The sequence below is a fragment of the Schistocerca cancellata genome, chromosome 3, assembly GCF_023864275.1.
Source record: "Schistocerca cancellata isolate TAMUIC-IGC-003103 chromosome 3, iqSchCanc2.1, whole genome shotgun sequence".
NCBI lineage: Eukaryota > Metazoa > Arthropoda > Insecta > Orthoptera > Acrididae > Schistocerca > Schistocerca cancellata.
Genome location: NC_064628.1, coordinates 149571917 through 149584634, shown reverse-complemented (window position 1 = coordinate 149584634; position 12718 = coordinate 149571917). Strand labels below are relative to the sequence as shown.

At 44.3% G+C, this 12718-nt stretch overlaps 1 protein-coding gene across 2 annotated transcripts in view; it reads right to left on the bottom strand.

Annotated features, from left to right (window-relative positions):
- Positions 1-12718, bottom strand: part of LOC126174770 (receptor-type guanylate cyclase gcy-19) — a 492286-nt gene that overhangs the window by 76975 nt on the left and 402593 nt on the right. For both annotated transcript variants that reach the window (XM_049921109.1, XM_049921111.1), the window contains exon 11: positions 11348-11566. In XM_049921109.1, coding sequence (XP_049777066.1) covers positions 11348-11566 — 219 coding nt within the window. The remainder of the gene's footprint in view (positions 1-11347; positions 11567-12718) is intronic.

Below are 12718 nucleotides of genomic sequence, written 5' to 3'. Positions count from 1 at the left end.
CCCTTCCCTACAGCCTAGGTCTTCGTGGCAAACGAATCTGCTCCAGTCCGGAATCCTTGAACCATTACACCAACAACCTGAAAACAGCTTTTGCATCCCGCAACTACCCTCCCGTCCTGGTACAGAAGCAAATAACCAGAGCCACTTCCTCATCTCCTCAAACCCAGAACCTTCCACAGAAGAACCCCAAAAGTGCCCCACTTGTGACAGGATACTTTCCGGGACTGGATCAGATTCTGAATGTGGCTCTCCAGCAGGGATACGACTTCCTCAAATCCTGCCCTGAAATGAGATCCATCCTTCATGAAATCCTCCCCACTCCACCTAGAGTGTCTTTCCGCCATCCACCTAACCTTCGTAACCTCTTAGTTCATCCCTATGAAATCCCCAAACCACCTTCCCTACCCTCTGGCTCCTACCCCTGTAACCACCCCCGGTGTAAAACCTGTCCCATGCACCCTCTCACCACCACCTATTCCAGTCCTGTAACCCAGAAGGTGTACATGATCAAAGGCAGAGCCACGTGTGAAAGCACCCACGTGATTTACCAACTGACCTGCCTACACTGTGAGGCATTCTATGCAACAAACTGTCCATTCGCATGAATGGACACAGGCAGACAGTGTTTGTTGGTAATAAGGATCACCCTGTGGCTAAACATGCCTTGGTGCACGGCCAGCACATCTTGGCACAGTGTTACACCGTCCAGGTTATCTGGATACTTCCCACTAACACCAACCTGTCAGAACTCCGGAGATGGGAACTTTTCCTTCAGTATATCCTCTCTTCTCGCTATCCGCCAGGCCTCAATTTCCGCTAATTTCTAATTTCAATTTGCCGCCGCTCATACCTCACCTGTCTTTCAACATCATCTTTGCCTCTGTACTTCCGCCCCGACTGACATCTCTGCCCAAACTCTTTGCCTTTACAAATGTCTGCTTGTGTCTGTGTATATGCGGATGGATTTGTGTGTGTGTGCGCGAGTGTATACCTGTCCTTTTTTCCCCCTAAGGTAAGTCTTTCCGCTCCCGGGATTGGAATGACTCCTTAACCTCTCCCTTAAAACCCAAATCCTTTTGTCTTTCCCTCTCCTTCCCTCTTTCTTGACGAGGCAACCGTTGGTTGCGAAAGCTAGAATTTTGTGTGTATGTTTGTGTGTCTATCGACCGGCCAGCACTTTTGTTTGGTAAGTCTCATCATCTTTCTTTTTATATTTATATATATATATATAAAACTCTTTGCCTTTACAAATGTCTGCTTGTGTCTGTGTATATGCGGATGGATATGTGTGTGTGTGCGAGTGTATACCTGTCCTTTTTTCCCCCTAAGGTAAGTCTTTCCGCTCCCGGGATTGGAATGACTCCTTACCCTCTCCCTTAAAACCCACATCCTTTCGTCTTTCCCTTTCCTTCCCTCTTTCCTGATGAAGCAACCATTTGTTGCGAAAGCTTGAATTTTGTGTGTATGTTTGTGTGTCTATCGACCTGCCAGCGCTTTTGTTTGGTAAGTCTCATCATCTTTCAATATAACTTCTGCACAATTTTAGTGCAGTAATGTGTTCATTGTAAATAAGTATTTAGTAGTTGTAGTACACATTTATTAGCTTATAAATAAAAAAACTTTTTATTTTATATTCAAAGCATTAGTATTTATAAAATGATTCTTTCATATAGCGTTCATTAAAAAATGACGACCATGCCACTTGGGACCTGTGGAATGGTACATCATCTTATTTGTTTGAGTTGTAAACATTTGTCATGTATTGTTGTTTTTCTGACATGTTCTACATCCTGGAGGACCTCCTCACTATGGATCAATTGGAATGAAAGTAAATCTAATCTAATCTAATCTAACATTTCAGACAAAAATAAATCGGCAATTCTGTTGCAATTTTGGCAGAATCATGTTGTTGTTGTTATGGTCTTCAGTCCTGAGACTGGTTTGATGCAGCTCTCCATGCTACTCTATCCTGTGAAAGCTTCTTCGTCTCCCAGTACCTACTGCAACCTACATCCGTCTGAATCTGCTTAGTGTATTCATCTCTTGGTCTCCCCCTACGATTTTTACCCTCCACGCTGCCCTCCAATACTAAATTGGCGATCCCTTGATGCCTCAGAACATGTCCTACCAACCGATCCCTTCTTCTGGTCAAGTTGTGCCACAAACTTCTCTTCTCCCCAATCCTATTCAATACTTCCTCATTAGTTATGTGATCTACCCATCTAATCTTCAGCATTCTTCTGTAGCACCACATTTCGAAAGCTTCTATTCTCTTCTTGTCCAAACTATTTACCGTCCATGTTTCACTTCCATACATGGCTACACTCCATACAAATACTTTCAGAAATGACTTCCTGACACTTAAATCTATATTCGATGTTAACAGATTTCTCTTCTTCAGAAACGCTGTCCTTGCCATTCCAGTCTACATTTTATATCCTCTCTACTTCGACAATCATCAGTTATTTTGCTCCCCAAATAGCAAAACTCCTTTACTACTTTAAGTGTCTCATTTCCTAATCTAATACCCTCAACAGAACCCGACTTAATTCGACTACATTCCATTATCCTCGTTTTGCTTTTGTTGATGTTCATCTTATATCCTCCCTTCAAGACACCATCCATTCCGTTCAACTGCTCTTCCAAGTCCTTTGCTTTCTCTGACAGAATTACAATGTCATCGGCGAACCTCAAAATTTTTATTTCTTCTCCATGGATTTTAATACCTACTCCTAATTTTTCTTTTGTTTCCTTTACTGCTTGCTCAATATACAGATTGAATAACACCAGGGAGAGGCTACAACCCTGTCTTTCTCCCTTTCCAACCACTGCTTCCCTTTCATGTCCCTCGACTCTTATAACTGCCATCTGGTTTCTGTACAAATTGTAAATAGCCTTTCGCTCCCTGTGTTTTACCCCTGCCACCTTTAGAATTTGAAAGAGAGTATTCCAATCAACATTGTCAAAAGCTTTCTCTAAGTCTACAAATGCTAGAAACGTAGGTTTGCCTTTCCTTAATCTTTCTTCAAGATAAGTCGTAAGGTCAGTATTGCCTCAGGTGTTCCAGTATTTCTATGGAATCCAAACTGATCTTCCCCGAGGTCGGCTTCTACTAGTTTTTCCATTCGTCTGTAAAGAATTCGTGTTAGTATTTTGCAGCTGTGGCTTATTAAACTGATTGTTCGGTAATTTTCACATCTGTCAACACCTGCTTTCTTTGGGATTGGAATTATTATATTCTTCTTGAAGTCTGAGGGTATTTCGCCTGTTTCATACATCTTGCTCACCAGATGGTAGAGTTTTGTCAGGACTGGCTCTCCCAAGGCCGTCAGTAGTTCCAATGGAATGTTGTTTACTCCGGGGGCCTTGTTTCGACTCAGGTCTTTCGGTGCTCTGTCAAACTCTTCACGCAGTATCGTATCTCCCGTTTAATCTTCATCTACATCCTCTTCCATTTCCATAATATTGTCCTCAAGTACATCGCTCTTGTATAGACGCTCTATATACTCCTTCCACCTTTCTGCTTTCCCTTCTTTGCTTAGAACTGGGTTTCCATCTGAACTCTTGATGTTCATACAAGTGGTTCTCTTATCTCCAAAGGTCTCTTTAATTTTCCTGTAGGCAGTATCTATCTTACCCCTAGTGAGATAAGCCTCTACATCCTTACATTTGTCCTCTAGCCATCCCCGCTTAGCCATTTTGCACTTCCTGTCTCATTTCTGAGACGTTTGTATTCCTTTTTGCCTGCTTCATGTATCTTGTCGTATTTTAATAGTGAACAACTGGGAATGAAATTTACCAAAGGCTTTTCTTGTTGTTCTTCTGAGATATATGAAAGTAATTCAGAGCAACTAGTGTACCATCTTTTTGTTCCTATCCTTATTTAGACTGAAGTGGTGATCGTCTTCACCTTATAATATTACTTGAAAATACAGCTCTTCGGTTGCACAGATAAAAAATTTTCAACTTTACCTAGGTTTCAACTGCTCTAAGGCAGCCTTCATCAGCTGTATTTTCAAGTAATATTATAAATTTCGTCTACGGTTGCTGCATTATCGTCCATGTTCAAAATTGTAAGTCTTCACCTTAATTTTCTTTTGATGTGTTAAAGATAAGTAAGTATCCTCTCCGCTGCAGGGTGAAAATCTCATTCTGGAAACATCCCCAAGGCTGTGGCTAAGTCATGTCTCCGTAATATCCTATTTTCAAGAGTGCTAGTTCTGCAAGGTTCGCAGGAGAGCTTCTATAAAGTTTGGAAGGTAGGAGACGAGGTACTGGCAGAAGTGAAGCTGTGAGGACAGGGTGTGAGTCGTGCATGGGTAGCTCTGTTTGTAGAGCACTTGGCCGCGAAAAGCAAAGGCCCCGAGTTCGAGTCTCGGTCCGACACACAGTTTTAATCTGCCAGGAAGTTTCATAAGTTATGTATGTTTATAAATGATTTTCTGTCTCCAAAGAAAAAACGCAGCTTTGGTTTTCTGTTGGAGCCCGAGTTTTGACACTTCTGACCTTCACCTTATGGTGTAAGAGGGTCGTCCACAAAGTAAGTTCCGTTTCTGTTTTTATCTGGGGCAGCGCTACGATCGCAATTCCGAGCATGCGCGGCAGTTGCTCTGACTCAAGGAGAAGACATGTACGCCATTTTCAGATCGCTGCCGCCGACGTGTGCTTTGTAGTGCTTCTTTCTAATGCCAGCCGTAATTGTAAATGCCGCTGCGTATGAAATCAGATCTGTGATTCGTTTTCTAAATGCAAAGAAAGTTAAACCAAAGGAAATTCATCGGCAAATCTGCGAGGTTCACAGACAAAATACTGTGAGTGATTCAATGGTTAGAAGATGGGCCAGTCTATTCAATGAAGAGCGTGATCAAGTGCATGATGAAGAACGAAGTGGATGCCCGTCTGTGGTTACTGATGAACTGGTTCACACAACTGAAGAGAAAATTAAGCACAACAAGTCCTAGCGACTCCTTGGTGATCAAGACTTTCAACGATGATGACGAGCTGAAAGAACATGTTACGACATGGTTGCATACACAGGCGGCAAACTTCTATGAAGAAGGCATACAAAAACTTGTACCACGCTGTGACAAGTGCCTACAAAATTTCGGAAGCTATGTAGAAAAGCAGTTTAACAGTCGTAGATTTTTGTGCAATAAATATTTTTTCTGTATCTGTACACGTTTGTTTTACATAACCAAACGGAACTTACTTTGTGGACATACCTCGTGTAAGTCCGTGAAATATGACGATCAGTGTTTTAAGAGGCTACACAAAAGAACAGTTTACAGCTTAAGTGTTGGGACAGCGTACATTTTCTCTAGCCTTATGAAGTGAAAAGTTATTATCATCTAAAAATGCACCTATAATGGCGTGCAACCGGTTGTGTTACCTAACGAACAGTGTGCGATTTGTGCTTTTACCAGTGTGTGTGTGTGTGGGGGGGGGGGGGGGGGGGATGTCTTGGGGGTTAGTATAATTACATATGTTACTTGCTTGGACCGTGGCGTTACCCATGGTTAAACAGTTATTTATAAATAGATGTTAATGCCGAAACTCACTGTTCACGTGTATGCACTATCAGAAAAGCCATCCCTTGTTATGTCTTTAAAAGTACATTATAGGTAAAGCTTTTTTACAAAATCATCTACATGCAGGTATACGAGGGAAATTCAAAAAGTAAAGGCACATTTGTGAAAAGCTTTACTTATTCTGATGATAGAAAACTGAAACATGCGTTATTCTTCTACGTAACCTCCCTGGACTTCATTGCAGTTTTCCCGACGTTTTACGAGTTTTTTTATTTCATCAGAAAATACGTTTTTCGGTTGCATCTGTAACCAATTTTGCACCACAGAAATGACGTCTTCGTCACTTTCAAATCTTCTTCCCTGTAGTGCTTCCGTTAAGGGTCCAAACATGTGAAAATCGCTTGGAGCCAGGTCTGGACTGTATAGTGGATGTTCCAGCACCTCGAATCTTAACTCCTTTATTGCGTCGGCTGCCCGTTTGGCAGAATGTGGGCGAGCGTTATCTTGCTGCAGGATGACACCTCTTCACAGTTTTCCACGACGTTTGGGTCTGATTGCAGGTTTTAGTTTCGTACGCAACACATCACATCCACCATGCAATACAGACCTGGCTCTAAAGCCTCGTTTACGCTGGGGCGATGTCTTGCAACACTGTGGCATGCTACGGAAATGTGGCCGTGCGTCGCCTTGTCATTTAGTTCTAAATGTTTTGAAATGCTTAACTACTGAATAACACTTTTTCAAAATTAATAAGCAAACATATTAACTGTATTAATAGTACGACTGTATTAACAACTTTCAGCGTTCGGCTCCACAAATTTAAATTATATGTACAGTTTTACTCCAGTGCATGGGAAATAAACATCCCAGGTTGGGATGCATAAACCAAAACCAGAAGAGGGGTGAAATCCCCCCCATCCCCCCCTGCAAATCGCACACTGCTAACGAAGGAACCTCTAAAGAGCTAATATGGCCTGGAAAAATTTTCATTCGCTATCAGAAAGATTTTTTAAAGGATTTATAAAAATTTTTTGGAGAATTTTTGGGAGTTTCTTTACAGTAACAATATATTATTAATTGTTTTGCGTAAAATTGGTGTTTTAATGCTCAGAATACATATTCCAACGTGTAGTTCAAAATATGTCATATTTACAAAAATTGTACTAGTAATTTCTGATAGGGCTCCGTAAGCACTATCCGTGGACACTTAGTTTATAAAAATTGCGCAGGGTATTGGTAATACATAAATTCTTAAAGTTCATTTAAACTGTTAAATCTTCAGTATTGAAGAGCTTAAAAAGTACTTGCTTGATCGTGGGCACGTTTTCATACAAGCACTCATCTTATGTTTGTGCGTCATTCGTTTTTCTGTGACTGTCTCGGATCGGTTTTTACTGAATTTATGCCTATTTAGTGGTCGCTGTGGTAACTCGTTTCCGCCCCTTGCATGCTTCTTGCCAATGGATAAGAGCATGTGGGTTCTTCCAGCTGCTGATCCAAAGCACGAGTTTACCTGCTGCCGTCCTGGAGCAATGGGTTATCTCCTACTCTGTGTCCACCAGTAACTGACTCCGAATAAGCATGCACTCACACACTCCTCCTCTTCCCATAACAGTCGCTGTGTTTACATGAAGCTCCCGAAACAGGATTTCGTAGACCCATTTTCCAATACCGCTTCTGATTAATCATTTAAACAAGGCAAAATTGATTCTGAAAATTTGGTTCTAGCTGCCGTTTCTCGATTGCCACAATTGATTTTCGCTCCCTTGTAAACAATAAACCATTTTGAAACGAGCTTGGGTGTTCATGTAACGTCCTGTTGTTAAAAATATTCGGCTAATATGGTCGGAGTGACTTTTTGTGAAGTGGATAAGTGGAAGTATTAAATGCAGCTTGATTTAACTGAAGAGAAATAGCAATTGTGCTGACTAAATAAAAAACCGAAACAGGTGCATTCCATATGCCTCGCTTAACATGGCTAGCGATTTCGTTTCTAGCCTTAACAAGTAAGCGCGACAGCGAAGAACGATTTCCGAAATTCGGTTTTCGTCTTTCGGAACATGTGTCACATATAAACGTAGTGAGTAAGATTCAAGCTTGCAGCTGGGTTTTTTAAAGGTTTGGCTTTCAGCCATATCGAGCTGTACCCTCACAGTATGCAACCTAATATTTAAGATTAAAAACAAATATAGCAGCTGAAGGAAATTAAATTCATTATTTATAAGAATTTACTTTTACAGAACGTGTTTCGGACCACGATTGTAACACCTATGTAAATTATTACTGCAAAATACTTGACCTCCTTTTTTTTATCACTACTAATCAAATAATACGAGTAATAATATGTCTGTTATCAATAAAAATCTCTTGAGGTGGTTACCAGGTTTCCTTTGTTACTAAGAGAAAAACGGCTATTTTGTAGGCAGACTTTCATGAGTGTACTGTAGAGTAGATCATTTATCGGGCTATGATCTGGCTGCTGGCGGAGCGGCTGAATGCATGCAGAATCGGTTGACAACATATCCAGATAGTGGCATGGATGCGACACGCTGTGCATGTCCTTTGGGTGCAGTCAGGGTTGGGTGTTTGTCATTAACGGAAGTGACGGTCAGAAGCAAAGTCTCATGAGGGCCATCACCTGAAGTCTCTTGGCTGCAGGCTAGCTGTGAAGTCCCTGCCCTCCAGTCTTAAAATGAAGTGTCTACTCTGCAGTCTACAGATCAAATGCCTTGCCTAGTGTTCCACAAAAATGTCTGTGGTCATAGCAATCCATCCGATTACCGAATTTAGATTTTTCTTTTCGACAATCAAACGATCTTTCAATACCTTTCACAGGTGTTACATTCCATCCATGTTTACCATGGTTAAAATACCACAGACACTATTCAGGAAATTTATTCTTAAACGGTGTTCTGTCGATTGGCAAACTGAACTACTCCATTACCTGAAGATACTGTACCACTAAGAAGGAAACGCGTCTTATGACAACACTTAACTGGTAAAAATTAGACTTATTTCAGAAGGTTATGAGATGACATGGTCACGTATTAAATTCGTGGTACTGCAATATAGACAAGATGAATAGACAATGAAATGTAGATAAGATGAATATCTACCACTAAAATCACGGAACTTGCTGTACCGAATGTTGAAAATCACATTTTAAGACAAGTCTGCAAAATACGGGGTAGCAGCTGGCAACGAGAGATGTTGACTGAAGATACAAGAGGAAGGAACTAGTGACAGAACTGCATTCGATAACAGTGAAATGTATTAGAGGAGTTCAAAAGAAAAGGTACGAAACAACACTGTGGCTCTTTATTCAGAAGTAATCGCGAGAGGCCTGAGCACTACTACCGCGCTGTCCCACAGGCCGAACGGTTCCCTGTTCCCAGGATTCCTGTGGCTGTGACAGGACCCAGGCCCTGATCCTTCAGTTCGTCATCCGAATTGAAGGGCTTCCTTTGGGATGGGTTTTTAGCGGACCAGACACATGGAAGTCGTAGGGCGAAATGCCCGAGCTGTAGGGCGGGTGCCCAAGCTGCTCCCGCCTGAACCTGGACACTACGCCCTTTGTGACCTCGGAGATGTGAGAATGGGCATTATTGTCGACCAGAATCAGTCCCTCCGTGAGCAGCGCAGGCCGTTTGCTCTTGATCGACTTGCGCAGGCTACGTAGTGTCTCGCAGTACACGTCACTGGTTTTTCTGTTCTCGAGGAATTCGATGAGTATCAGACTTCGGATGTCGGAAAAGAACGGAGGACCCACCTTGCGTGCTGAGGGACAGCTTTAAATTTTTTAGGGGGAGCTGACAGTCCATGCTTTCATTGCTTATATGTCTCACTACGTTATCCCAAAAGCACCATATGCATATTTCAGCCGGTTTGATTGTTATGATGTTTCGTACCTTTTTATTTGAAAACTCGTTATAAATAAGTGTGCCATACTATAGAGCGAAAAGTGCAAATAAATTTAACCTCTGTTCTTGGGTCAAAACCTAACAATCATCTCTAGAATCGCGAATAATTATAAAAGAAGCGCCAAAAGTGTGGGACAATGATATTTGCGCTATGGTGGTTGCTGCACGTTCCACCGAGCAGCACATCGGAAACAGATGCAGATTCCGTAAAGAAACTGTACACTGTATACAACATTACAGTGTCTCATAGCAAATTAAATTTATCACAGTGTTTTACGAAGTGATATCCCAACAAGTCCCATTTAGTTCATGTATTTTCCACAGCAGGCGTTATATCAGCGACGATTCGGAACTAGTTCGTAGATTATCTGGAAGAGGCAACACCACAGCCTTTGTTTGTTGTTGCCGAATTTTATAAAATTCTTCCTGCAAAATAGTGGCACGTTCGGGTAACGACGATGGAGGTCTATAGCGGCCACGCACACTTCACTCCAAATAAACGACAAAGGCTCAGTAATATTGTAATTTGGTAACTGTCGTGGCCAGTGGAGATGCGAAAGTTCATCCTCATGCTCACAAAACCAGTCTGGACGATTTGAGCTGTGTGAACAGGGACGCTGTAATCTTGGAACACAGCATCAGCAGTGTGGAAAAATATTGTACCATGGGAGAGAAATGATTGGGCAAAATGGTTACATAAACCTTGGTAGATAGTGATTAGAACACTGGAATCGCATTCGTGAGGACGACGGTTCAGCCGGCCGGAATGGCCGAGCGGTTCTAGGCTCTTCAGTCTGGAGCCGCGCGACCGCTACGGTCGCAGATTCGAATCCTGCCTCGGGCATGGATGTGTGTGATGTCCTTAGGTTAGCTGGGTTTAAGTAGTTCTAAGTTCTAGGGGACTGATGACCTCAGCTGTTAATCCCATAGTGCTCAGAATCATTTTTGAACGACGGTTCAAACCCGCATCTGGCCATCCTGAATAGGTTTTTCGTGGTTTTCCTAAGCAGCATTTGGCAAATGCCAGAACAGTTCCTTTGAAAGGGCACGCCAATTTCCTTCCCCAACCTTCCCTTATCCAATGAGACAGATAACGTCGCTTCCCAAAATCAACCAACCAACCGTGGTAGCTATGCAGCCTTGCAGATTAATCATGGGCCCATGGAACACCATGAAACGGCTGCCAAAAACAGGACCGAATCCCAACCACGTTTCACTCTTTGGGCATAAACAAGGCCAGAAGTTGGAAACAGTATGAACAAGACTCTTCTGACAAAATTACATTTCCGGGTTTTATGGCTTTTCCTGTTATGGGGATTTGCATCAATGAGTAGTTCTGGAATTCCAGCTCGCCTTTTAATTACCTGTTTATGGAGCTCCATTTGTCTTGTTGTGGTGACAAGGTTCACAAGTGCAATATTCAGTCCTGCTGTGACTTCTGCAGCTCTCTCCCTGTTTATGTTTCGTCACAATCCTCTTCAATGACTGCTCGCCGCTATCACTCAACACACACTTTTGTCCTGGATGTGACTGAGCGGATGATGTTTTTCCGCTTCCTCTGTGTGGTATATAAATCTTGGATACGGTGCTTCCTGAAAGGCCAAACCCTTCGCCTGCCTCGGTTACGGAAGCAACCACCGCATTAGTAGCAACAATTTGCGCACATTCGATACTTAGCTCCGACATAAAGCACGTAAAATTTCAGAGAATACTGTTCTGATCACGACTGATACTTGTGACATATTGAGGACATTGCACAGATGCTGTTCGTGGTCAAATACAACAACGCAGCCTGCGGGCTTGGTTAGCAATTCCATTTACGTTCAAGCACCCATTTCTCGCAGTGGTCCCATATTCTTGCCCAGCCCCTGTACTTGTCACTTATACGGAACCACTAACCTTCGCCGGTGGACTCCATGCGCGAGGCGGTGTTGACGGTGTCGCCGAAGAGGCAGTAGCGCGGCATCTTGGAGCCGACGATGCCGGCGACGACGGGCCCCGTGTGGGCGCCGCAGCGGATCTGCAGCGTCTCCCCGGGCCGGTGCGGCACGGGGAAGAGTGCTGCGGCCGCGAGCAGGTCCAGCGCCATCGTCGCCACCTCGGTCACGTGCTTGTCGCCTGCAACAGCGGCCAACAGGCGCCGGCCCCCCGTCACCTCCCACACTACCACTGCTCAAGACTACACTACTGGCCTTTGAAATCAATGCACCGCGAAGACAGCATGCAACAAACGTGAAATTGGTATGAAATGTACAAGTGTGTCTGGATATCCCGCTGATTAGCATTTCGTTTTATAACAGTAGTACAACCACACAAGCTGGATAGGAGCAACGCCATTACATTCTACACTCCTGGAAATGGAAAAAAGAACACATTGACACCGGTGTGTCAGACCCACCATACTTGCTCCGGACACTGCGAGAGGGCTGTACAAGCAATGATCACACGCACGGCACAGCGGACACACCAGGAACCGCGGTGTTGGCCGTCGAATGGCGCTAGCTGCGCAGCATTTGTGCACCGCCGCCGTCAGTGTCAGCCAGTTTGCCGTGGCATACGGAGCTCCATCGCAGTCTTTAACACTGGTAGCATGCCGCGACAGCGTGGACGTGAACCGTATGTGCAGTTGACGGACTTTGAGCGAGGGCGTATAGTGGGCATGCGGGAGGCCGTGTGGACGTACCGCCGAATTGCTCAACACGTGGGGCGTGAGGTCTCCACAGTACATCGATGTTGTCGCCAGTGGTCGGCGGAAGGTGCACGTGCCCGTCGACCTGGGACCGGACCGCAGCGACGCACGGATGCACGCCAAGACCGTAGGATCCTACGCAGTGCCGTAGGAGACCGCACCGCCACTTCCCAGCAAATTAGGGACACTGTTGCTCCTGGGGTATCGGCGAGGACCATTCGCAACCGTCTCCATGAAGCTGGGCTACGGTCCCGCACACCGTTAGGCCGTCTTCCGCTCACGCCCCAACATCGTGCAGCCCGCCTCCAGTGGTGTCGCGACAGGCGTGAATGGAGGGACGAATGGAGACGTGTCGTCTTCAGCGATGAGAGTCGCTTCTGCCTTGGTGCCAATGATGGTCGTATGCGTGTTTGGCGCCGTGCAGGTGAGCGCCACAATCAGGACTGCATACGACCGAGGCACACAGGGCCAACACCCGGCATCATGGTGTGGGGAGCGATCTCCTACACTGGCCGTACACCACTGGCCGAGGGGACACTGAATAGTGCACGGTACATCCAAACCGTCATCGAACCCATCGT